Source organism: Cucurbita pepo, chromosome LG03 (assembly GCF_002806865.2).
Source record: "Cucurbita pepo subsp. pepo cultivar mu-cu-16 chromosome LG03, ASM280686v2, whole genome shotgun sequence".
Lineage (NCBI taxonomy): Eukaryota > Viridiplantae > Streptophyta > Magnoliopsida > Cucurbitales > Cucurbitaceae > Cucurbita > Cucurbita pepo.
In genome coordinates this window covers 1,974,948-1,999,028 of record NC_036640.1, presented here as the reverse complement: position 1 = coordinate 1,999,028, position 24,081 = coordinate 1,974,948, and the positions used below count along the sequence as shown (strand labels likewise).

General features: G+C 35.7%; 5 protein-coding genes across 6 annotated transcripts; 3 read left to right on the top strand and 2 right to left on the bottom strand.

Moving 5' to 3' along the window:
• Positions 1 to 1,979: 1,979 nt before the first annotated feature.
• On the bottom strand, positions 1,980 to 8,348 carry LOC111791814 (probable plastid-lipid-associated protein 13, chloroplastic). Of its 2 annotated transcripts, none has more exons than XM_023673298.1 (7): positions 7,925 to 8,348; positions 5,781 to 5,902; positions 5,613 to 5,693; positions 5,384 to 5,477; positions 4,911 to 5,127; positions 3,837 to 3,889; positions 1,980 to 2,226 (listed from the first exon to the last, which is right to left on the bottom strand). In XM_023673298.1, the coding sequence occupies exons 1-7, from the start codon at positions 8,168 to 8,170 to the stop codon at positions 2,131 to 2,133; spliced, it is 909 nt and encodes a 302-aa protein (XP_023529066.1). In that variant the 5' UTR covers positions 8,171 to 8,348; the 3' UTR covers positions 1,980 to 2,130. The 2 variants fall into 2 exon arrangements, with proteins under 2 accessions (XP_023529066.1, XP_023529065.1); XM_023673297.1 differs by having other exon boundaries at positions 5,384 to 5,480; positions 7,925 to 8,346.
• A 1,160-nt stretch (positions 8,349 to 9,508) lies between these two features.
• On the top strand, positions 9,509 to 14,277 carry LOC111791040 (DNA polymerase delta small subunit). The gene is made up of 14 exons (XM_023672220.1): positions 9,509 to 9,651; positions 10,200 to 10,329; positions 10,725 to 10,831; positions 10,930 to 11,056; positions 11,311 to 11,418; positions 11,946 to 12,061; positions 12,138 to 12,221; positions 12,621 to 12,689; positions 12,798 to 12,869; positions 12,936 to 13,027; positions 13,119 to 13,246; positions 13,374 to 13,475; positions 13,591 to 13,658; positions 14,016 to 14,277. Exons 1-14 carry the CDS (start codon positions 9,595 to 9,597, stop codon positions 14,070 to 14,072), a joined length of 1,317 nt encoding a protein of 438 aa, XP_023527988.1. The 5' UTR covers positions 9,509 to 9,594; the 3' UTR covers positions 14,073 to 14,277.
• A 416-nt stretch (positions 14,278 to 14,693) lies between these two features.
• LOC111790316 lies at positions 14,694 to 15,710 on the top strand. Its single transcript, XM_023671175.1, has 2 exons — positions 14,694 to 15,123; positions 15,435 to 15,710. Exons 1-2 carry the CDS (start codon positions 14,791 to 14,793, stop codon positions 15,522 to 15,524), a joined length of 423 nt encoding a protein of 140 aa, XP_023526943.1. The 5' UTR covers positions 14,694 to 14,790; the 3' UTR covers positions 15,525 to 15,710.
• Positions 15,711 to 17,144: 1,434 nt separating this feature from the next.
• Positions 17,145 to 19,857, top strand: LOC111790313 (probable protein phosphatase 2C 68). The gene is made up of 4 exons (XM_023671172.1): positions 17,145 to 17,813; positions 18,126 to 18,490; positions 19,000 to 19,236; positions 19,322 to 19,857. The coding sequence occupies exons 1-4, from the start codon at positions 17,513 to 17,515 to the stop codon at positions 19,577 to 19,579; spliced, it is 1,161 nt and encodes a 386-aa protein (XP_023526940.1). The 5' UTR covers positions 17,145 to 17,512; the 3' UTR covers positions 19,580 to 19,857.
• A 203-nt stretch (positions 19,858 to 20,060) lies between these two features.
• LOC111790314 (actin-like) lies at positions 20,061 to 23,431 on the bottom strand. The gene is made up of 5 exons (XM_023671173.1): positions 23,334 to 23,431; positions 22,276 to 22,345; positions 21,726 to 22,119; positions 20,865 to 21,478; positions 20,061 to 20,439 (listed from the first exon to the last, which is right to left on the bottom strand). Exons 2-5 carry the CDS (start codon positions 22,333 to 22,335, stop codon positions 20,374 to 20,376), a joined length of 1,134 nt encoding a protein of 377 aa, XP_023526941.1. The 5' UTR covers positions 22,336 to 22,345; positions 23,334 to 23,431; the 3' UTR covers positions 20,061 to 20,373.
• Positions 23,432 to 24,081: the final 650 nt, after the last annotated feature.

Genomic DNA, 24,081 nt, shown 5'->3' with positions numbered 1-24,081 from the left:
TTTTTTTTTTTTTTTTTTTTTTGGTGTATTAAATGGTTTGTTTGTGGGAAAATATACATTTTTCTTTTTTATTTTCACATTTTCTTTTTATAGGTTTTTTGTTTCCTTCACTATGATAATTTAATCTTTTTGAAAAAGAATTAAAATTATTACAAAAATATTATTATTTTTTTAAAATTACACTTTAATTTTTTTAAAGCACATTTTAAAATTTAATCAAAATTTGAAAAAATATATTTAGAATTTAAGCCCATTTTATGTGTGTGTGGTGTCGAATTACCCATTGATATATGCTCCTTTGGAGGCAACAAAAAAAATAAAAAAAATAAAAATCAACTCATAATATCGCAAAATGACGTGGAAATTAAATTAAATTAAATTAAAATTTTCATTTGTTTAATCCCAATGGATGGGGGCAGTTGCCAATGTCTTTCTCGACGTTTTTCATTATCAAATAATTAAATAAATAATTAAATTGGTTGGCAAATGAAGTTAGAACGTGTTCATCCACATTAATTTTTTATTAATTAATTCCTTTTCTTGCAAGAATTGCATGTTTTTTTTAATATATATATATATATTTAACAATCGAAGTCGCCTCCCACTAGTAGATATATATGCAACTATTTCACAAATTTAAATTATTTTATTAAATAGATTCAAACTTCCCCTTTATAAGAAATAGGGAGAATAATATAACAAAAAATTAGAATTTGGCCAATTTTCCAACTATCAAATCATATAATACCATTTTTTAATTAAATTTTACTAGCATTTTTTTTAAATGATATAAATTATTTATTAAATTAACGGGATAAGATAGCCAACTAAATAAATTAATAGTCATAGCATATTGATGACGTTAGCAAATTAGATCACTAAATAGAGGTAGGTTTGAGATATTTAACTTTAAAATGAATCAATGATCTAAAAAATTTAATAGTAAGCTAACTCAGATGAGGTATAGAAATTAGAAGATGTATGTAATATTATCTGAAACTATATAAAATGTTTGGACCATTGTTATTATTTGTTGAGTTTCAAATGATATTGTTAAAATTATTAACATAATTAACTGTTATATTAATCTACATGCGTGATTCAAGTTTTCACATTAGCGTTAATTTCTATCTTATTTTATTAAAATATGCTTTAAAAATACTTTTTAACGAACAAAATTTAAATTTCAAAATAAAAATTTTAAATGTCGATGGACATAAAATTGAAATTTACTTAGATCTACCAATTTTCANAAAATAATAAAATAGTAAATAAAAAATTAAAAGAAAAAAAAAAAGGAAATTGCTTAAAGGTTATGCTTGGATTCTTTTCGTTTTATCTGAATTAAAATTAATAAAGATTTATGTGCCGCCGCCGCCGGATCATGAAGCCGGCCAAGGAAAAAAACAAAGCAAACAAACAAACATTTAAAAACAAACAAAAATAAGAAACTTTTCAATCTTTTGTGCTTTCATTACCTATGACGTGATAGTTACCATAAAATTAAATAATAAAATAATAAAAAACTAACAAAATAAATAAANAAAAAAAAAAAAAAAAAAAAAAAAAAAAAAAAAAAAAAAAAAAAAAAAAAAAAAAAAAACTAGTTAAAACATCCTCCACTAAGAGACCAAAAATTCATCAAATCAAGAGGCAAAAAATTCATCCGACCAAGAGACATTTGTTAGAAATTCAAACAAATTAGAACCAAAAGAGAGAAAAAAAAAAGAACATTAAATATGGAGTCGGCAAATGGCACTTAATGCATTGGAACACATGCCTGGTTGCTGGCCAAGGCTGCAGGCTGCAGGCAAGAAAAGTTTCGCAGCAGTTCCATGAAATCAAAAAATGGGGCAAGGATGGGGACAGAGAAGGACCCCCCCAACTACAATTTGCACTACTTTATTTTCTTCTTCTTTTTTCCTAATTCACTTCTTAAGTTGCATGAATGAATTCTTTTACCTTTTGGCTAAGTTTCATGGCAGAAATGACTAAAGAATTTTTCAATTGCTATGTCATTCATAAATTGGAAGTGTGTGGGAGGAAAAGGCAAAAGAACCTGAGAGGGAGAGAGGGAGAGAGAGATGGAATTAATTATTTATAATGGAAGTGCAGTAAAGAAAGATTACACTAGCTTTCATAGTCTGTCATGCTTGGCTCCAGGGGAGATGGAGGAGACTCCAGCCTTGTAAGAACTTCAGGCACGCCAGAAGTATCCCTAATAATCTGTACCAATCCAAAACCATTTGCAAATTACTCATATTCTTCTAAATCTCAAATGCAATTTCATATTTCAATATTTTAACAATAAGAAAGCTGGATTTTTTTTTCTTCAATATTTTAACAGTCTACTTTGGTTTACATTAGTCGACAGTATTGATGTTGAGGAAAATGGGGAATGATTTGGGAGAGATGAAAAAGGAGGAATTGTAAAATTACAAGATGTGGTATTGAAGTTTTATAGAACAAAAGTTGGGAATGGGATGATGACCAAGTTTTGGGAAGATGAGTGGGTAAGATGATGGTCCTTTGGCAGTCAAGGTTCCAGTGTTGTATTACAGAATGTGGAGGTGGATTAAGTCATAATAGAAGAATTTTACATGAAGAAAAGGAAAATAGGTTAATGTTAAAGCTGGAGATGGCTAGTTCTGTTGAGATCAAGGTATAGACAAAAAAAGTTTGGTTGTTGGAACCAAGTGTTGCCCCTTGGTGAGGGTTCTATTTCACAAATTGGCTGATGCTGCTAAGATCTTAAGTTGCGTTAAAGTTGACAAAAACAGGCCAAAGTCTTCCTTTGGTCAGCATGTCTAGAGAGCCTAAATACAACGGAGAGGCTGCAAGGAACATGTCCTTGTTTAAGTTCCAAATCCTTTTCGATGTTCTTTGTGATTGGAGGATAGTGAAATGTTGCGATGCATTGTTTTCTAGTCCTTTCTGTAGGAATTTGTGGGACCATTTGCTGAATTTGGTGAGACTATTGTGGGTATTTCATCATTGTGAAAGAGAGCGTGAAGCAATTATTAGTGGAATTCCTTTCAAAGGAAAAGCAGGGAACTTGTGAACGATGCTGTAAATTCTTTTTTGTGGAATATATGGTTAGAAAGGAATATAGATCGTTTAATGGGTGGCGGAAGTACGGCGGATATTTTCAAATGTTCTTAACAAAGGTTCTCAACGATATATCTTTAGTTTGGAAGTTTGAGGATCTTTCTGTTTCTGGTTTAAATTATATTTTTTTCTCTTTTTTTGTTCGAAATATTGTTGTAGGGGTAATTTGAATTGTTTCGGGGTCGTCTTGTGTTTCGGGGGAGTCTTGTGTTTTTGCTGCATAAGATAAGCTATACTAATGCTGTTTTGGCTGTTTCGGGGTAGTTTGAACTCTTTTTCTGTTCGTAACTTTTCACTCTATTTTAATGAAAAGTTATATAAGTTCAAGACCGTGCAATTTTGCAGATCAATGGCTCTAATCTCTATAGTGGTAACCTTCACTTATATTCACGCACTCTCTCAAATTCCCATACAAAATCCCTTTCTTACCCTTCCTTCCCTATTGCTTCTAGAATAAGTGAAGCTTTTCCTTCCTATCAGAAAGACATTGTCATGCACAAATGACACAGCTTCCTATTCATAGTTTTGCTAGATAAAAATATTGACTAAAACGTCAATTTTAAATAAGATCAATACAACAGATGGTAAAGGACTAACTTGGTGCAAAACCAAATCAATCTAGTTGATGGATGCATTTTATTGACATGAATGAGACTTTTGTTCTTTCTCTAAATCCATCATACCGTATAAATGATAGAAAGTTCTGATCCAAATAGAAAATTACTTACTAGAATTTCCTCATCAAGATAAGAAATCATCATGAGCCTCTGATAAGATCCAGCTGCAGGCATAATGGTAAAGAGATTAGCATGAAGTTGAAACAATTAGAAAAGAGCTCATATTCGTTCACTTTGAAGATAGGTGCAAAAAAGGAGAGACAATAAATGATCAGACGTGACACTATCGAAACATAAAGCTTAATATCCATTCCAATGCATCAACTGTCAACTGAGCCATTCTTTGGCAAAGGTCCATGATTAATGGTTTTGACAAGCATCGAAGACCATGAAATCACTTCAGACTTATAAAGCAGAGTCCAAAATGTCAAACTATAATATTAATGATTCGAGTTTAAACTGCTTTACATGGATTTTCATAGCTATTCTACTTTCTTAATCAGTGTTACTTGGAAGATATTCTCTAAGTCCTGGGATTGTGCTGAGAAGATTCCTTACCTCCCTCACTATTCTTTTCTATCATGATCTTCACCTTTCATATGAATGAATCTTTAGCTGTTTTCTTATCAGATAGTCAGTTTCATAATGCAATCGTTGTGATAAAAGGGTTTTAAACATCGCAATCTATATTCAAACTAAAAGTATTAATGAACCACAAGCTGTTTGGTCTTCAGGGTTGTAAACCGCAGCTTGTGGGGAGCTGGATGCAGAATCTCTATCAGGGTGGTGGCTCAAGGGCAAACCAAGAGTTCTCTGGATACATCTTTTAAGGAAATCCCTTCGGCTTCTCTGGAAGGAGGAATTCTAGAGTCCTCTCAGATATGAATACTTCTCTAGCCTATTTTTGTGATCTTGGAAAGTTTATGGTCTCTAAGTGGAGTGGGCAACACAAGCTTTTATTTATTTATTATTACTCCATCTACAATGTCGACCTAGACTGGAGGACTTGGGAAAAGGGATGCCCTATGCCATTGCACCATAGGCTGTTCTGCTTGGCTGTTTGTCTTTTGGATGAATTTCTTCTATTTTTGGAAAAAGTGAGTAGAAAAGATTTCAAATTTTCTAAACAACCTACCAGCTTTAATAAATTGATAAAATTAAAGAAATCGTGAAAAAGTACCATACCTAGAGGAACTTTTAGCCCACTGGCAAGGACATCTTTGATAGGAACTGGAAGTTGCTGCATTGTGTTGACTGCCTGATTAAATGTGCCTTTTAGCTGTTCTGGTACTGCTTGTTCACTAACAGAAGGTGTTTCAAGTATCCCTTCAATATATTCCTCTTTCAGTCGTAAGGGTCCCTCCACAGATAACTTGGTGGACAAAATAACTTTACTCTCTATCTGCAGTTGCCAGTAAAACCTTAATTCATAGCCCACTAATCTCAGAAGACAAACAAAATCAGGTCAAAGAAACTAGTAAGAGTAGTCCCAACAGAAAAGGCAATTGCGTAATTTCATTTAACACATCATCTGATAAAATATCGGACGAGAGTTATTTTCCCCTTTTCTTCAGAAACAAATAATGGCTCATGTCATATTCATGCGGGTGAATCGAAAGCTGAATATTAAAAAATATAGTTACAAGCTAAAAGATTACCGCGTTTAATAGCTTAAAATTAGCAGTAATCCTAGCAGTTCCATCTTTGATAAAAGCATCCAGTTTTGACAAATTAGCCAGAGTTGACGGAAATCTCCTACAAGAATAAAGAATCTCAGCTATGATGGCACTCGAATTTTTCAGTAACATTTTACCTGACAATGTGGCTACGGAAAAAAAGAAAAGAAAAGAAAAGAAAAGAAGTATTAGTACAGAAATATAGGCTTACTGAAATATTAACGTAGCAGCAAATCCTGGACTTCCAGAACCAAACCATTCAAAATTCCATCTACCTTCCAGAAAAGGGGACCTGAGCAACTAAAACATACAAGTAAAAACATCCAAAGCCACAGAAAGTATTTAAAAGACTAAAAATGAAGATATACAAGAAACATACGTTGTTGGTCGAGAAGTTGGATTAAGACGCTCAAGACCAGTTATTCTCTCATTCACATCAATTCGCTGAATATCCGTTGTTTTTCCAGTAACTAAAGCCTCAAAACCACCAGCATCTTTGAACTGAAACAATTGATCTACATTAGAAACAACAAAAATAAAACTTAATAACGTGAAACTGACATACAGAAGCGAAGACTTAGAATTCGTATGTACAAACATCGTAGAGATACGTATCACTGTTCAGAAAAATACGTAACAGAAATTCACACATCACTATCAACACAGTTGCACTTGATGGAGTGCATAAATTCATACATTTTTTTTTAATCAGTAACCGAACATTCGTTAAGAAAAAATGAAAGAATACAAGAGTATGCAAAAAGCAAACCCACAAAAAGGAAGGTAAACTACAAAAAGGGCCTCCAATCCAGTACAATGAGACCTAACGGATTATTACAATAGGCTTCGTCATTGAATCCCATAGAGAAACATACAATCCAACCAAAGACAAAACCTCGCTTGAAGATCTCTCAATATTGGTAAATATTCTATTGTTCCTCTTTCCCCAAAGGTCTCACAGAATGGCGCACACACCAGCTTACCACAAATACCTTCCCTCTTCATGAAAGAGAGGTTGGAGAAGTAACTCCTCAATCATCTCTCTGTAGTCCCTATACCTAGTCAAGCTTAGATCGGACTCCCCACAGAATTGGTTTCATATTGTGTACGCAAAATCACAACTCCAAAGAATATGATCAAATCCTTTACCGCCCTTATTGCAAAGATGCAACACAACCATGCCATCAAGTTGGGCACCTCCTTGCCACCCTGTCCAAGGTATTAATCCTTTCGTGGAGGGCTGTCAAACTTAACTTTTACCTTCTACAATGAGATAAAGCATAAATCACTTGAGGGAGAAGGATTAACCAAACAAAGAAAAAATGATTTACACGAGAACACTTCTGTTAGACCAGGATTCTAAATACGAACAATCCTTCTCTCCATACAACAAAACTCTCCAACCAAAGAAAGAAAGTCAACAAAATCCGATATTTTTCTATCAAACAAAGTATGCCAGAGCCCAAATCAAGGCAAAAGCAAGGAAAAGAAGGAAAGAACATAGACTGAAACAGAACGATAGGCATAAATTCATACTCATAAAACTTACCCGAGTTTCAAAGTAAGAGAAAAACGAAAAATAAATGTTCTGGAAAGGTAGATTAAGAGATTGGAACTGTCTCCCAATCTATTCTATTTCTTGAATTCATACATTACGATGTTTCAAATCACAGAGAATAGTGGGTGAATACACGTTCTATTGAAAAAATTCAGCCTACAAAATGTTAGACCAAAAGAAATAATTGAAAAGATAATGAATTCTGCGAGGAGAGGATGCATTTCTCCTAACCATCTCGTTCAGAAATGTGACAGCTCCCTCTTTCAGTTCCCATTAGTTAAAACAGTAAGACTAACTATTTTCTAGATAATTTTGGGCCAGTTGAAGATTAAAAAGAGAGAGAGAGAAAAAAAACAAACAAACAATTTTTTTTAAAAAAAAACTCTATTGTTTATAAAAAGGGTGTACGGGGATCGGGGGGATCATCTTCTTGCTCTTCTCTCTGCTAATCCGCGAAGTAAACAACAATGCTGCTGTTTTTAGTGTATGTAGGATATCTATATCCTCACTGGAATCCACGCCCCTTAAACTTCTTGTTTCACCCTCTCAATTATATTTTCTTGCAAAATCTTGGTTATGAGTGAGTTCTTCATTTTTTTTTTCTTTTTCTCTTGACCCAAGATTAAAAGCTCATTGAGGTAAACCACCACAAATTGATATCGTAGCCATTTTAAATTCTAATCGTCAACCAGCTTTCTCAGTTCCAGGAAAACTGCTACCAACTTATAGTGGGAAACTAAAAATATCAAACTACGTACTCCGTTAGATTCAAATTACAGAAAAGTAGCTTTTCAATTTTCACAACGCAATGTATTTTTTACTGCATAAAGGAACATCAACCTCAGAATACTAAAATCACCGATATACATACATAATTCCCTGTCTGTGCTATGTTCTACTAACACCGCCATCGTTGAAGTGAAACAAATTAACAATACTTAAGAAACTCAAACACTGATACTCACAGCCAACAGTAGCGATTCTTTAGCAGAGAGTCTCTCCATCTCCTTGGCATATATTGCCGGAGATCCTTGAGCGGCCTGCTGAACCATAGCTCTACAGAACCGCCTGCGGAGAATTCTCCGGCAACGGCCATTGGACGGCAATCTGGACTGCAGAGCCAAGGAAGTTAGAGTGTTGGGAGAAACCAGCGGTGAACGGCGGAAACGAATTGATGAGACTGAAGGGAGAGAAGCGTGTAGAGACGCCATTGGAGAGGATCGCTTTCAGCTGTAACAGCAATTGAGAGATGGAAATTGTGAAGAACGGTTCCGGAGTTCGGAAGAGAGAGAGCAGCGGAGGAGAGTGGCAATGGGGGAGAAATCTACAGCATTGCCTCTGCACCGGAGAGATTCTTCTTGGCCAGTCAATTGCGAGCACGTGTCTGTGGAGATTTTTTAAGCCTAATTTTATTTTATTTTTTTATAAATGAACGCCTCACATCCTCCCCGTCTTCTTTCCTCTCTATTTTTCTTTTTGCATAATTTTTTAAATTTCATTATTTACAAATTTTCTTCAACCTTTTAACTGGGCCACGTTAGTGGGCTGCAGAAGCTGAAGCGGCCCAGGTACGGCCCATAATTTACAAATTTCTTTTACCTTTTAACTGGGCTACGTTAGTGGACTGCAAAAGCTGGAGTGGCCCAGGTACGGCCCATAATTTACAAATTTCTTTAACCTTTTAACTGGGCCCCGTAAGTGGGCTGCAAAAGCAGGAGCGGCCCAGAATCGGCCTATAATTTACGAATTTTCTTTAACCTTTTGACTGGGCCACGTGAGTGGGCTGCAAAGCTCAGGTACGGCCCACAATTTAATTTTTGTAACCTTTTAACTGGGCCACGTGAGTGGGCTGCAACAGCTCAGGTACGGCCCACAATTTAATTTTTTAACCTTTTAAATGGGCCACGTGAGTGGGCTGCAAAAGCTCAGATACGGCCCAATTTTTTTTTTTTACTTACTGGGCCACGTGAGTGGACTGCAAAAGCTCAGGTGTGGCCCATAATTTAATTTTCTTTTAACTGGGCCAAGTGAGTGGGCTGCAAAAGTTGGAGCGGCCCTGGTACGGCCCATATTTACAAATTTTCTTTAACCTTTTAACTGGGCCACGTGAGTGGGCTGTAAAAGCAGGGCGGCCCAGAAACGGCCTATAATTTACAAATTTTCTATAACCTTTTAACTGGGCCACGTGAGTGGGCTGTTAAAACTCAGGCACGGCCCACAATTTAATTTTTTAACCTTTTAACTGGGCCACGTGAGTGGGCTGCTAAAGCTCAGGACGGCCCACAATTTAATTTTTTTAACCTTTTAACTGGGCCACGTGAGTGGGCTGCAAAGCTCAGTTACGGCCCACAATTTAATTTTTTTACTTTTTAACTGGGTCACGTGAGTGGGCTGCAAAAGCTCAGGTACGGCCCATAATTTGATTTTTTAACCTTTTAAATGGGCCACGTGAGTGGGCCTCCAAAAGCTGGAGCGGCCCAAGTACGGCCCAAGTTTTTCTCTTAGAATTTTAGAATTGAAGTTTTGGGGAATGAAAAAGCAGTCTGGAAATTGCGCCAATTTTTAAGCAGGGGAATTCTACGGTTCTACCCTACCGATTGAGGTTCGTCGGAGTAAAATCATTCTCTTCCTCGCCATGGAAATCGATTCACAGAAGAATCTCCTGCGCAAGCAGTGTACCTATGAAATATTGGTATCTCTCAGTCTCTTCTATTTCTTAGTTCGCTGTTAATTTCCTCGAAAGTTCTTTTGGCTTTCCCGCCTTTTTTCTTTCCCCCAGCACGGCTACTTTGGAAGTGGGAGAAAATTTCCCTTGTTATTTGCTCGTTTCACTTACTTCAGATACGGAATTCAATGAAGGCCGGAAAATGCGCGGGAATTGGGAACAATCTCGCCGGTTTGTTGTTTATTTGTTTGTTTTNTATTGTTCCTTAAATAGTGAACATTTTGAAGCCTTGAGGGTGTATAGATAAGAGTCATGCTTTACTTGATGATATTTTTTTTAATGAAGTGTCTGTCAATTGCAACATATTTTGTGCGATTGTGGTGAACAGCCATGGGGCATTGCTCTTCACTCACTTTTGAATTGCTCCTTGATACGACCGGCTGTTTCTCTGAAGATGGATGATGGTTACCGTTTGATTAATTAGACTAAGGTCTCCTCATAGTGGAATGTGGTTTGAATATTAATAATGTTCCTAAGAGTATATNTTTTGGGCTAAATGGTGTTATTTTATGTAGGATGAGCAGTACAAGATTCAGAAGGAGACGTACAAGGGCCAGCAATACAGTCATATTTACTTTGTTCGACTCCACTTGATGAGAACGATACTTCATTCACTTGTCTCCAAGTGGAAACCCCATTTACCTGGTATTTATTTTCCCTTTTCATTTTATTTTTCTATTTGATACCATGAGAAGTGGGATGGAAAGTGGATTTTGTTCTGGATGCATGAGTACATAATAATTATTGATTTTAGGGTCCTTTAATCGGTTCATTTTCTTCCTTTTGGTGGGTTTCGATATCTTAACACATTCAAAAGTTCAGTGTTCGTATTGATGTGGTTGAACTCAATTTAGGATGGATTTGAACCAATCCTTACTTTAAATAGGTTTTTAGCTTTTCGTCTTGCATGTAAGTTGCAAGTGTAACTGTTTAAGCATTGTGTTTTTAATCATAGTTTAAGGTAGAATTTAGAAGGAATTTCTTGAGGAATGGGTTTTATGGGTCAGGTGAAAATTTTTCTTGAAAACAATGTCTTGCAGTTCGTACTGTATTGGAGTTGGAGGAAGGCAAGGAATGTGTCATCGTTGGAACCCTCTACAAGCACATGAAACTTAAACCTACCATTCTGGACGAGTATTCAAAGGAGGTAATACTTCAAACAAATATGTCAACTACCATTTATACGACTCTTTTATGATTTTGGCTTTATGGGATTTGATTGAGACGCTTAAATGGAATGTACAGAGATCTGTCACCCCACTGGTTAAGCCACACAACTTTATGCATCCAGATGATTATCTAGTCTTGGAAGATGACAGTGGGAGAGTAAAGCTTTCTGGGGCTGTGCTTTTACCTTCTGTATATGCTACAGGTCCGTATCACAGAATAAAATCGAATAGAACTATGATGCCCTTTTCCCAGCGAGATCCTCGAGGAATTTCATAAAATTGTGATAAATTTTTTGAGCATGTTGGTACATGCTGCACCTGTTCATCCTCTAACTTCTCTTCTAATTTTGTATGAGTTGATTCATATTGCATTTTTTGTTGCTGCTCATGTATTGCTTTTCTTCCCTGCTGCAATTAATGCAACAATTCATAATGTATTGTCTAATATGTGTGCCAGGGATTATTGTTGCATTGCATGGAAAGGAAACCTGCGTTGGTGACTTTTTTGTTGATGACATCCTAGAAGCTGGCTTGCCACCTCAGATAGAGCGGCCTCTCATACCAAGTAAGATGGGATAACCTCCCTCTTTTTTTCGTATTTACTGTTTCCATCTTTTTACAGGAGTGAAATGGATTCAATTATGATGTAGTGAGAGGTTTAATCACGTATTTTGTTATACTTTAATGTCACCAATTTCTGCCATATTAGTTTATTGTTCCTTAAATAGTGAACATTTTGAAGCCTTGAGGGTGTATAGATAAGAGTCATGCTTTACTTGATGATATTTTTTTTAATGAAGTGTCTGTCAATTGCAACATATTTTGTGCGATTGTGGTGAACAGCCATGGGGCATTGCTCTTCACTCACTTTTGAATTGCTCCTTGATACGACCGGCTGTTTCTCTGAAGATGGATGATGGTTACCGTTTGATTAATTAGACTAAGGTCTCCTCATAGTGGAATGTGGTTTGAATATTAATAATGTTCCTAAGAGTATATGACACTCCTTTCAAAATGATTATGAAGGTTCATGAGGGACCAAGATGCTTTATAGCAGTATTTCTTATATTAAAAAGGTTCAAATGTATGCAGACGAAGATAAATACGTGGTTTTTGTGTCGGGCCTAAGTATTGGGAGCAGTAGCTCTAATCCTCTACAGTTTCAGCTCCTTGTTGATCATATAACAGGACATTTAGGGGATGAGGAGGTTGGTTTCATCTTTATATTTTCCCTCTCTAAATGTTTATCAGTTGCTAAGATTTTTAGAACCATTAACTGAACAGGAACAAGGGATTGCGGCTCAAATAGTTCATGTTGTTATTGCTGGGAATTCTGTTGAAATTCCTCGTGGACTTTTAAATGGGCAGGTAGAGGCTTCACAAACTATGTTTCCGATATATCCTGTTTCAATATGTTTAAATATGTTGCCGAGATCAGTTTATTTTCTTTAACGAATGTAGTATCTTTTCTTGTCATTACTTACTAATGAAAGAATTGAAAGGCTGGTCTTCTTGAACTTTTACAAGAAGCCTTGAATGGAACAATTCGTTTTATGGTTTTTCTCGATTAATTTACTGGAGTTCTTATTTAACATGTAATTTTCTAATTTCGAGAAGAAAATGAAAGAAAAGTTAACGTGACGTTTGTTAGATAAGGATAAGGGGAAATTTAGAGCCATCCCAGTATTCAATTATTTTCTGTGCATTCCCTAGTAATGTCAGGGATGCTAGGCTTTTTGTTGATGCATGCATGATGTATTTCTGCAGCACCTATCTGCTAAGGACCAAACGAAGCTGACAGAACCACTTAAAGAGTTAGATATCCTGTTGAATCAGGTTCTTATCCAGTTGATTCTCAGTCCAACTTTTTATCAAATTCAAATTTATATTCTTTTTTCCTTTAATCCAATTACCTGATTGTAAATCCATTATCCTTTTCATCAGCTTGCTGCAGGTTTATCTGTGGACATCATGCCGGGTCCCAGTGACCCAGCCAATTTTTCGTTACCCCAGCAGGTTACAGCCGGAACTCCTGCTTTTCATCCCTTGTTTGATTTGTCCATAATGTCATTTTCGTTGCAGCCTTTGCACAGATGCCTTTTTCCTGGATCGTCAGCTTATAACACTTTCAGATCTTGCACTAACCCTCATTGTTTTGAGCTTGATAATTTCAGGCAAGTCAATAATGTCATCCTGATAGGGTAATTGGCTGTTTAGTGTGAACTTGAATCAGCCACACTTCAATTGGTAGTCCTTTGGTTTCAGGTTTCTTGGAACATCGGGCCAGAATGCAGACGATCTTGACAAGTATTCCGAAGCTAAAGATAAACTTGAATTTATGGAGAGGACCTTGAGATGGAGGCATCTAGCACCAACTGCTCCAAATACTCTCGGTACAAGCTACATTCTTATTTGTGTTGGTGGATAAGCCATTGAAACAATCTCTTCTTGATTCTATAAAAAATTTGCAATAATATAAAACTTTTCGTAAGTAGTATTTATATTATTCGAGTCTTACAGGTTGTTACCCTTTCACCGATCGAGATCCTTTCCTGATTGAAAGCTGTCCTCATGTCTATTTTATTGGCAATCAGGACAAGTTTGATACTCGCTTAATAAAGGGTATATTTTCACATAAACTCTCTATATTAATTAGTATAATTGCTGATTTACTTCTCCTAAAGGATGTATGAACAAGGTAATTTATTGTCATGTATATTACTTTTTGAAAATGCAGGTTCTGAAGGACAGATGGTAAGACTCATCGCAATTCCAAGATTTTGCGAGAATGGGACTGCCGTAATGGTAATTTTCTTTTACTGATTCACCTTTACCCAATATTTATACTTGTTTACCGCATCTCCCTAGTCGTTACTGTTGGAATGAAACGTTGTTAGATCAAAGGTTGAAGCATGTTGTTTATATAGAGAATTACCAATACAAATATTTATGCTCAACAAATTGGCCCTCATTTGTTTGTTTAACTTTTAATGTTTATGCAACCAAATCATCTGCATCATCGTCGTCTTTTTCCTCGGAAACTTCATTAAAGTCGGGAAAGGCTATGGATATTTTTTGTGTGCTTCTTACTGGTCCCTTTCATCTTCTGTATCTCAACTGTGATTGATTCCAAAGATAATGTTGTCCTCATCCCTTTTGCAGCTTAATTTGAGAAATCTCGACTGCCACGTTCTGAGTTTCGAGACTGAATTCAGCTGATTATTATGTCAAAAGAAACGTTAAAGCGATCGATCGAGAATCTGGTTTGGAATTCAGTTGTTTATGTATGGTGTAAAAAGGGTTTGCAGTGAAATGCAGAATGATCGCCATTTTCTCAACAGTTCATCTTCTGGGGAGGAGGATGATAGTGCTAAATTAATATTTTTTTTTAGTAAGGATTAGTGTGAGTTTAGTCCAATTTTTTTCTTTTTAAAATTGTGTTTGAATAGGTCTGTAAAATTTTAATTGTTTTTTTTAAAAAAAAAAAAATTTAAAAATTAATTGATATATTAAATATAAATTAGAAATCTAAAATTTGGATCCAAATCGGAGAAGAAAATAAAATAATAAACCCATAAACCATGACCCGACCCGACAAGATCCGTTATTCACGTCGCCGTCGGTCAAAGGAATCGGGATCCTTGTCAGCAAGAACATGGGAATTTTAGAAAACGCAAATGAGGACACGTCGGATTGTGTTCTTCGGACCAAACAAACGACCTCTCTGTGTTTCTCTCTTATTGCTCTGTCTCTCCATTATCACTCCCTCAACGGCTATATTTGAAAGCTTTATTAAAATGGAAAAATACAAAATTATTCGTTCACTAACCCCAACGGCTTAATTTCTCCCTTTATTATTCTAAACCCATATTCCCAATTTCTCACTCTATCTCCACTTTCCCTTCTCTTCTCTCTCTCTCTTTCTCTCTCTAGAACCATGGATTCTTCTTCACTTGGCGTTAATGGCAGTGTTCAGCATGTTCCCAGAAAGTCCTCCGACCAGCTTTTGAAGAAGTTTGCAGAGGTGGGCTCGGAGTCCGGCGGCGGAAGGAGGCTGTCGACAGTGGTTAAGAGGCGGCGGAGGAGGCCGAATGAGGAGTGCGAGAGCCCGTCCGGCGGCGGTGTGGTGGAGCGTAAGTGGCTGATTCCGCCGGCGGGGAGGAAATCGGTTGTGTTGAAGAAAATCGGGATTGGAAGTGGCAGTGGAAGGTCTCAGCAGCTGAGGATTAGAGATTTTAGAAACAAATCTTTCCTTGGAGCCATTCAAAAGGTAATTCCATATTTTTTAATTGCATTCACTAGATTATAATTATATTTTAAAATGAATTAATTTTGTTTTCTTTTCTTTTTTTCTTCTTAATTTAAAAAGTATTTAATAGATAATATTTATTTGTACATGATAAATTGCTCAAATAAGCCTAAAAATATGTATTATCCCTATAGTTAAAATTTTATATTAAATTCATGAAATTGTTAAATATAAAATGTATTGAAGCTTGTAATTTAATTTTTAAAATTACAATAATGATTATAAACAATATATATATATATAATAATGTATTTTTGGGGGGTACGATGCAGACGTGGCGAAGAACAGTGGAAGGGGCATCAAAGGTGTTTTTAGAGAAACATTACAACACTCACAGACGTTTGATAAGTGACATTGTCTGATTCTCTAAATTATTAGATGAGGCTGAAATCTCCTTTTTACCCCTCCCCCTATATACCTCCCTAATTCCTTCTTGCTTTTTTCTTTTATTCTAATTAACTTCTATTTTCTTCTTATTCTATTTCCTCTACAAGGAAGCTCTTTGTGCTTCTTCCAAAAATAAATAAATGTCTAATTTATATATTCTATTAAGTTAGTGTCGAGCTAAGCGTTTCTTTCTCATGACGCACGAGCAATATTTTCCTTTGACCATTACAATGCAACACAACATACTTAAATATCTTGAGTACTGCAAACTTTAGATATTTTTTAAACAGAGTGCAAAGTTCAATGATATTTTTATTAATTTAGCAAAAAAGATATTAAAATAACCTTGTAAAAATCATCGAACATGTAGATTTGAAAATTTGCATACCTAGATAATTGTAGTTAGACAAATGTAAAGCAGTTTCTTTCTTATATATCCAACTATACGAGGTTGGTCTTATTGTGATGACCTTCTAGAATAATTTCTCGTGAAGTTCTATTATGTTTTATTTGTACTTATCATCTCGACTTTTAGCTCGAGAGAGATAAAAAGCAAATAAGAAGCTTGTGATTCCAAACCAAACCCAAAAGGGCAAAAAGAAAAAGAACATCTTTCTTCTTCTTCACAATTCACATTCACCTTGTGCCTTTCATTTCCCCCACCTCTCCCACTTTACCGTCTACGTGTCCTCCTCTCGTTTCTCATCCAAACCTCTAAAAAATAAAAAAATTAGTTAATTTATCAATGCTATTATTGTCGATGAGTTTTAATATGATGTGTTCGATCATAATTACATTATTTAATCATTTAAATATTATCGTTAAAAAACGAGAAAAATTGCGAGATGCAAATTCGATTTAAAAATAGAATAATAAATAAATAAATGATATGCATATAAAGAATTTAAAAAAAAAATCATAGATTTGATTTAGTTAATAAGACACTATGAAGGATAATATTATATAATGTCACTTATTTTATTTATACCTAATAATCATTTTTTAATTTATTAAAAAAATTAAAGCGGTAGTTGCAATTAGTCAAACTCCAAGGTGATCGCTGCTTGTGGTTTTTTGGTGGCAGAAATTGTAATTTCACCAAAGTTGAAGCCTTTATACAAAAGCTATTTAGTTTTTAGCTTTTTTTATTTTTTTTATTTATTTTTTATTTTTTTTAATTTGTTTATTTTTCTTTCCACAAATCTAAACGTCAACTTTATAAAATAGCAATTTTAATCAATTTATTATTACTTTTTAATCTCAATTTTATAAGTTCAATAAATTTTTTAGATGAGATTCATAAATAAAGATCGATCGAATCTCGTTGTTTTAGTACAACAAATGTGAACACGAACATTAAACTCGCAATCCGATCGGAAAAATAAATATTAATTAGTGTAGGGCTAAAGTGTAAATAATAATAATAATAATAATAATATAAAATTGAAGCCACTCAAATAGAATAATTATTAGTCTAAAAAATTAAAAAGCATTTAAATCAAATAAAAATTTAAAAAGGAAAAAAATAAATAAAAAAAGAAACTTTTTTGTCACCACTCGCTGACACGCGCTTTCGTCAACTTTCCCCTTCCCCTTTTTTCCTTCCAGAGGCTGCTCAGTGTGGAAACCTCCTCTCTTCTTCTTCGTCTCTCTGTTTCTCTCTCTGAAACACACAAACTAGTGTTGAATTGCAATTTATTTATTGGTGTTTTTCTCCATAACCCATTTGATTCTGCTTCTGTTACTGTTCTTCATCTCTTTTGGTTCTTTCTCTAAGCATTCCTTCAATTTCCCTGTAGTTCTTTACTCTCTACTGCTTCAAATCACAAATTTCTTCTCTGGGTCTTCGCCATTTTGGAGTTTCTTTTCAATTTCTGAAATACCCAATTCGATTCGTCTTCGTTTAATCGATCCCTCTTTGAGAAATTGGGTGTTGGGGCTTTGTTGCAGAGGGAAATGAGGGATGTTTTCGTGGCTGGCAAGGATGGCATCGGCTTGTTGGAAACCAGTGAGGCGGTATGCCCGTATGAACAAGGATGATGATGAAGATTGTTCTTTAGAGGACTCTTTGTTGTGGAGCAGAGACCTTGAAAATCACTCTTATGGGGATTTTTCTTTCGCTGTGGTTCAGGCGAATGAGGTAATTGAGGATTTTAGTCAGGTTGAGATTGGCCGTGATGCCACTTTCGTCGGCGTTTATGATGGCCATGGCGGCCCTGATGCTTCTCGCTTTATCTGTGATCATCTTTTCAAGAACCTAATGAGTATGTCTCCAAGGGTTTGGAACTCTTTTGAGCTTTTACTGTGCTTTTTATTTATTGTTCTTGGTTGATCTTCTTGGATTGTCTGTGTTCGATCCTGAAATCTATGGTTTGTGACATGTTTGAACTGTTGGAAGCTTTGAAAACGTTAGAAAAGATGAACATATTGAAGAGATTGTTTATAAACAATGATGATCTTCATTTTAGTATCATATTTTGCAGAACTTTATAGGATTTCTAAGCAATTTAGGTGGATTAGTTCTGTTTTCAAGTGTTTGTACTAATAATAGCTGTATGCCATTCTTTGTATCATAGAACTTGCTCAAGAAAGTGGAGACATAACTGGAGATGTTCTTCAAAGGGCATTTTTAGCAACTGAGGAAGGGTTTCTTACTCTTGTTCGTCGATCATGGGGAATAAAACCGACGATTGCAGCAATGGGATCTTGTTGTCTGGTGGGAGTTATCTGGAGAGGTACATTATACGTCGGTAACGTCGGTGATTCCCGGGCTGTTATTGGCTGTTTAGGTAAATCTAATAAGATAGTTGCAGAACAGTTGACAAGGGATCACAATGCAAGTATTGAGGAGGTTCGACAAGAGCTCAAGTCGTTGCATCCCGATGACTCGCATATCGTTGTTATGAAACACGGAGTTTGGCGTATAAAAGGCATAATTCAGGTATGATGTTTCCTAAGACGTGTTTGATATAAACGCTACGAAAGCTTCTATTTGTTCTGAACTTGTCTGTTCTGGCTGCTCATGAACTATGTGTTGTTGAACATGTAAAATAGTTTGAGGAGATTCTGATATGTTTAGAATTCGGTTGGAGAGGGGAACGAAACATTCCTCACATGTGTGTGGAAACCTCTCCCTAGTACATGCATTTTAAAATCGTGAGGCTGACGACGATACATAATAGACCAAAGCGGTGAGCTTGGGCCAGCCACCAGAGGGTGCGAGGCATTGGTCGGAGTAGGGTTGGACCCTCTCCATAGTAGACACATCTTAGAAAAAACCCGAAAGGGAAAGTCCAAAGAGGACAATATCTGTTAGCGGTGGGCTTGAGCTATTACACATGAAATACATACTGCTCGTAATTTGCATACATTTGATTGGAAAATCGTCTTCTGGTGTGTCTCTTCCAGTGTGTCCTTAATTTGGTTTTCAATCATTGTGTGGTATATCAGGTTTCGAGATCGATAGGCGATGCATATTTGAAAAAGCCAGAGTTCTCTCTCGATCCATCCTTTCCACGATTCCACCTTGCAGAGCCTCTCCGACGGCCTGTTCTTACTGCGGAACCATCGTTAAGTACAAGAGTATTACAACCAAATGACAAATTTCTCATTTTTGCATCCGATGGCCTTTGGGAGCATTTGTCGAATCAAAGAGCGGTCGATATTGTGTATAATTACCCAAGAGCAGTACGTTACATTCTCGAGTGCTTAAGTTTCTTATGTATATGTTCATAGCATTGATCTGATCGCCCACCCTTTTTGACAAAATCAGGGAATTGCTAAAAGATTAGTTAAAACAGCCTTAACTGAGGCTGCGAGGAAGAGGGAGATGAGATACGATGATCTCAAGAAGCTCGAAAAGGGCACACGACGATTCTTCCACGATGATATCACAGTTGTTGTTATCTTTCTGGACCATGAGTTTGAAGGGAAGAAGGCACATGTACCAGAACTATCTGTTCGTGGGTTCACCGATACCGTTGGACCATCAAAATTCTCTGTTCTTCGAGGCGTCGATGAGAATGGTTGAAAAGATGAATCTGACTATTAGAACACTCATTTAGCAGCAGCTGTTACTTGCACTTTGGATTTGGAACTTTTTGAAACATTTGGTTGATTTATGAGCTTTCGTTTGCGTTTTTTTTTTGCTCAAATTCCTTTTATGAAGAAAGTTTGAGGTTCTTTATTTTTGTTCATTCTCTTTGGCCATAACTCATATAAACAAATGCTGGGGATTCACATTTTGATGTGAATCTCCAGCCGTTCTGCTTCAGAAGTTGGAATAAACTTATTGAATTTGGGGTTTCAGCTTTGTTGATAATGGTGGTAAATCGCACTCAATAAAGATCAGAAGTTCGAATTTCAACCTTCAATTGTTATTGAACTAAAAAAAAACTTCTTACGTTCGATAAATGATAAGTGGGTGCGATCAAATGCATGAAGTGGGCATTGCTCATGATACGCTAGTTCTCTTGATCATTTTATATTATTTCTTAAATCTGACGCGATAATTTCTTTAAAAAATGATTTCAACTCAATCATTCCAAATAAGTGATAATACAACTTCTCTACAAGAAAAGAGTAATGGTAAAAAAATCGAACCTTGAATGCTAGTGGCTTGCTTCCATGTTCAATGTTCCAGCAGCGAAACGAAAGAAAAAAAAAACAAAATGAAATAACCATGAGAAGAAAGAATGGTGAACAAAAAAGGAAAGAAAAAAAATATTAATGGAAAATAAGCAACCACTTGATAGAAAGCTCTTCCATCTGTGGAAGGAACATGTATATAGTATAAGTTCCCTTTCCACCTTTAACTTCAATAAATCAGAAGCATTTCCTGTGGACAATTGATGGCCCAGATTCATCATATTCCGCCTTAGCAATCCACATCTGCAAAAGATTGTTCAAACAATCAAGAATTTTGATCTACCATAGAGTTCTTAATTAGACATAGACATGAAGTTCAAAAAACGAGCGTAAAAGTATGGTACTTTGGTTTGACTAAAGTGTGTTCTTAATTAGACATAGACACAATAGATATGTGTTGACAGCAGTTGCACAGAGTGAATATGCGTTAACACTTGTTAAGCATACACGTGGCATAATAAATAAACATAAATAGTAATATGAGACAAATAATAAATTTTGTAAGCAAAATGCATCCTATTTGTGTCATGTCCTAGATTGAAAACGATGTGTCAACCAATTTAGTTTAAGTTAACTTGGATCAATCCCATGCTAGTAAGAGAAATTATAATGTTGAGTCTCGGAGTAGATGGTATGAACAAATTTTAATGCATACAAATGATGTTTACCTGTTGGAAAGTGCTGAGGGAAGCTAAAATGGAGCCGCCAATCCAGACACTGTACTTTCTTTCAGGTGGAGCTACCACTTTGATCTTCATGCTACTAGGAGCCAATGCAGTGATCTCCTTGCTCATCCTGTCAGCAATGCCAGTGAACATGGTGGAACCACCACTGAGGACAATATTGCCATAGAGATCCTTTCTAATATCGACATCACATTTCATGATAGAGTTGTATGTGGTTTCATGAATACCAGCTGCTTCCATTCCAATCATGGATGGCTGGAAGAGGACTTCAGGGCATCGGAATCTTTCAGCTCCAATGGTGATCACCTGTCCATCTGGTAGTTCATAGCTCTTCTCCACAGAAGAGCTGGTTTTTGATGTCTCTAGCTCTTGCTCATAGTCCAGGGCTATGTAAGCTAGTTTCTCTTTCATATCTCTCACAATTTCACGCTCCGCGCTGGTGGTGAAAGAGTAACCACGTTCAGTCAGGATTTTCATTAGAGCATCTGTGAGATCGCGGCCAGCCAGGTCTAGACGGAGGATTGCATGTGGGAGAGCATAACCTTCGTAGATTGGAACTGTGTGGCTGACACCATCACCAGAATCCATAACAATCCCTACAAGTTTAAAACAACCCACAATATACATACATGAGCATCGAATATGAACATGTTAAGTTTTAATATACATACATGGGCTCGGAGTAGCAGCAATCTAGTAAAGTTTGAATATGAACATGTTAAGAAGGCAAACTGAGTCAGAAAACTATACAATGTCGTTTTTGTATAGATATTTTTAGTTTTAATCCATCTACTTAATAAAAAAGGAAGGATACAAAACAAATGGAAAAAGGGTAATACTTACCAGTTGTGCGACCACTGGCATAAAGGGAAAGGACGGCCTGGATAGCAACATACATAGCGGGGGCGTTGAAAGTCTCAAACATTATTTGGGTCATTTTCTCTCTATTCGCCTTGGGATTCAGGGGTGCTTCGGTGAGCAGAACTGGATGCTCTTCTGGGGCAACTCGAAGCTCATTGTAGAAAGTGTGATGCCAAATTTTTTCCATATCATCCCAATTGCTAACGATACCATGCTCAATGGGATATTTTAAAGTCAAAATACCTCTCTTCGATTGAGCTTCATCACCAACATAGGCATCCTTTTGGCCCATACCAACCATAACGCCAGTGTGTCTGGGGCGTCCAACGATGCTAGGAAATACAGCCCTTGGAGCATCGTCTCCAGCAAATCCAGCCTACAGATAGTGTCAGCAATTGTTGCAAAATATAAATTGTAACGCTAATAAGAAAAGGCGATTTATTCATTGCTAATGGAAAAAAAGTATTACAGAACAAGAAGTCCAAAACAGGGTGTAACTGTAACGTGAGGTTCATGGATGTCGGATCAATACCTTGACCATCCCTGTTCCATTATCGCAAACGAGCGGCTGAATATCCTCGGAATCTGCCATTGTGAATGGTCTGCAGCAAAAAATCACAAATAATTGGTAAAATCCAGATTAAAATAATTGATCATCTCCCAGATCAAGCCCCCGATATGAGATAGAGATTCCTAGAATTCTCTTACACGTAGAAAATAAGACACTGTAACATGTTAACAGACGCTGCATTGCTGCTGCTCAGATAAATGAGAAAAGCGCAACAGAACACCAAACCAATTATTCAATTTCGGCGGCAAATTTCAAACAAAAAATCCTATTCTACGCATCCACACAAGAGAGAAACAAACCAAAAAACGTAAAGTATAACGAATCACTGATTTCTTTTTGTTCAATCATCATTCGCGAGCTGATATCAATCACATAATCCAGCAGCATTTCCAAATAACAAAAAATCAAATCTAAACACAATGCAAATTAAAAGGACATGATCAACACAATTCAACATATAATAAACGAATCATTGCAAAAAGTATGATCGATCGTCATTTCTGAGCTGATATTAATCACGGAATCCATCAGCATTTCCAAAATAATAATAATAATAAAATGTGAAATAAAAACTGACATGATCAACGCAATTAATTATACAATAAAGGAATCACCGCAATATATATATAAAAATTTTGAGCTGATATTAATCACAGAACTGTCATCTTTTCCAAAATAACAAAAAAAGAAAAAATCTAATCGAGTACAATGCGAAAATCAAAACTGATACGATCAACGCCAATTCAACATACAATAAATGAATCACCGCAAAAAAATTTCTCGATCATCATTCCTGAGCTGATATCTTTCACAGAAACCCGCGGCATTTCCAAATAACAAAAAGAAAATCCAATCCAAACACAATGCGTTAACAAAAAACAAGCATGATCATCAACGTACAATAACACGAAAAACAAGATCAAACAATAGCGTAGCGGGAATTCAGAATGTCCTCCTCGAAGAAAATCAAAACCAAAACATAAAACAAAAGTGGAAGATATGATTGATAGATGATATACCTTTGAAATGAATAAAGCTTTGTGAACTATAAACTATTGAGCTGATGGCAATGGCGATGGCAATGAACTGAGCCTCAAATGGAAAGAACGAAAGAACGAAAAACTACCCACCCCCCTCCCTCCCTTTCTTTGTTTTTAAAAAGGAATGCAAAAAAGCAAATCAACCCCCATCATTACCTTTCCGCAAATCCTGGCCGTCTATTCCGAATCACTAATCCACGGTCTGTAGCCACGCGTCACATTCTTGTTGGATCCAGCTGTCTAACTTTTCGGTCATTGCCCTCTCCTGGACCGTTATGTCCTTCACATCCAACGATCCTCTTTCCTCGTTGACCAGGGCCAAATTCGGGAATTTGCTAAATTCACTTGCCAATAATAAATTCTATATTTTCATTTATTTATTGAATAATTAAATATAAACTGGCTCTGTATTAAAACATTACACGTCAGCTCCAATGTTCATATTTCTAAATAAATATAATTATTGTTTTTTAATTTAATTCTATTTAATTAAAATTTTCCATTTAATTCTTTTTGTTTAAATATTTTGAATTGACATAATATTTATTGGTTTTTTTACTTAAAAAATGACCAATTTGCTAATTATTTATTCATAAAAAAAAATTAAAACATATATTTAATTAATTATTCATTTACTAGAATTAGAATTATAATTAGAAAAACACATTCATTAATTTGAGTATAGGTTAATAAATAAAACATAATTTATTTTTTTAAAAAATGAAAA

Bases quoted from the DNA above. Each gene is read 5' to 3' on its own strand.
- LOC111790316 (XM_023671175.1), top strand. From the start codon at position 14,791: ATGGATTCTTCTTCACTTGGCGTTAATGGCAGTGTTCAGCATGTTCCC. The intron at 15,124-15,434 runs GTAATTCCATAT...GGTACGATGCAG, and splicing joins TCCTTGGAGCCATTCAAAAG to ACGTGGCGAAGAACAGTGGA.
- LOC111791814 (XM_023673297.1), bottom strand. From the start codon at position 8,170: ATGGCGTCTCTACACGCTTCTCTCCCTTCAGTCTCATCAATTCGTTTC. The intron at 5,694-5,780 runs GTATGTTTCTTG...TTAGTTGCTCAG, and splicing joins CCAACTTCTCGACCAACAAC to GTCCCCTTTTCTGGAAGGTA. The intron at 5,128-5,383 runs GTAATCTTTTAG...TGGCAACTGCAG, and splicing joins ATTTTAAGCTATTAAACGCG to ATAGAGAGTAAAGTTATTTT.
- LOC111791040 (XM_023672220.1), top strand. From the start codon at position 9,595: ATGGAAATCGATTCACAGAAGAATCTCCTGCGCAAGCAGTGTACCTAT. The intron at 12,690-12,797 runs GTTCTTATCCAG...CCTTTTCATCAG, and splicing joins TAGATATCCTGTTGAATCAG to CTTGCTGCAGGTTTATCTGT. The intron at 12,870-12,935 runs GTTACAGCCGGA...TTTTCGTTGCAG, and splicing joins ATTTTTCGTTACCCCAGCAG to CCTTTGCACAGATGCCTTTT.
- LOC111790313 (XM_023671172.1), top strand. From the start codon at position 17,513: ATGTTTTCGTGGCTGGCAAGGATGGCATCGGCTTGTTGGAAACCAGTG. The intron at 17,814-18,125 runs GTATGTCTCCAA...TTTGTATCATAG, and splicing joins TCTTTTCAAGAACCTAATGA to AACTTGCTCAAGAAAGTGGA. The intron at 18,491-18,999 runs GTATGATGTTTC...GTGGTATATCAG, and splicing joins GTATAAAAGGCATAATTCAG to GTTTCGAGATCGATAGGCGA.
- LOC111790314 (XM_023671173.1), bottom strand. From the start codon at position 22,335: ATGGCAGATTCCGAGGATATTCAGCCGCTCGTTTGCGATAATGGAACA. The intron at 22,120-22,275 runs GTATTGATCCGA...CACTATCTGTAG, and splicing joins ATGGAACAGGGATGGTCAAG to GCTGGATTTGCTGGAGACGA. The intron at 20,440-20,864 runs GTAAACATCATT...AATCTTTTGCAG, and splicing joins CCCTCAGCACTTTCCAACAG to ATGTGGATTGCTAAGGCGGA.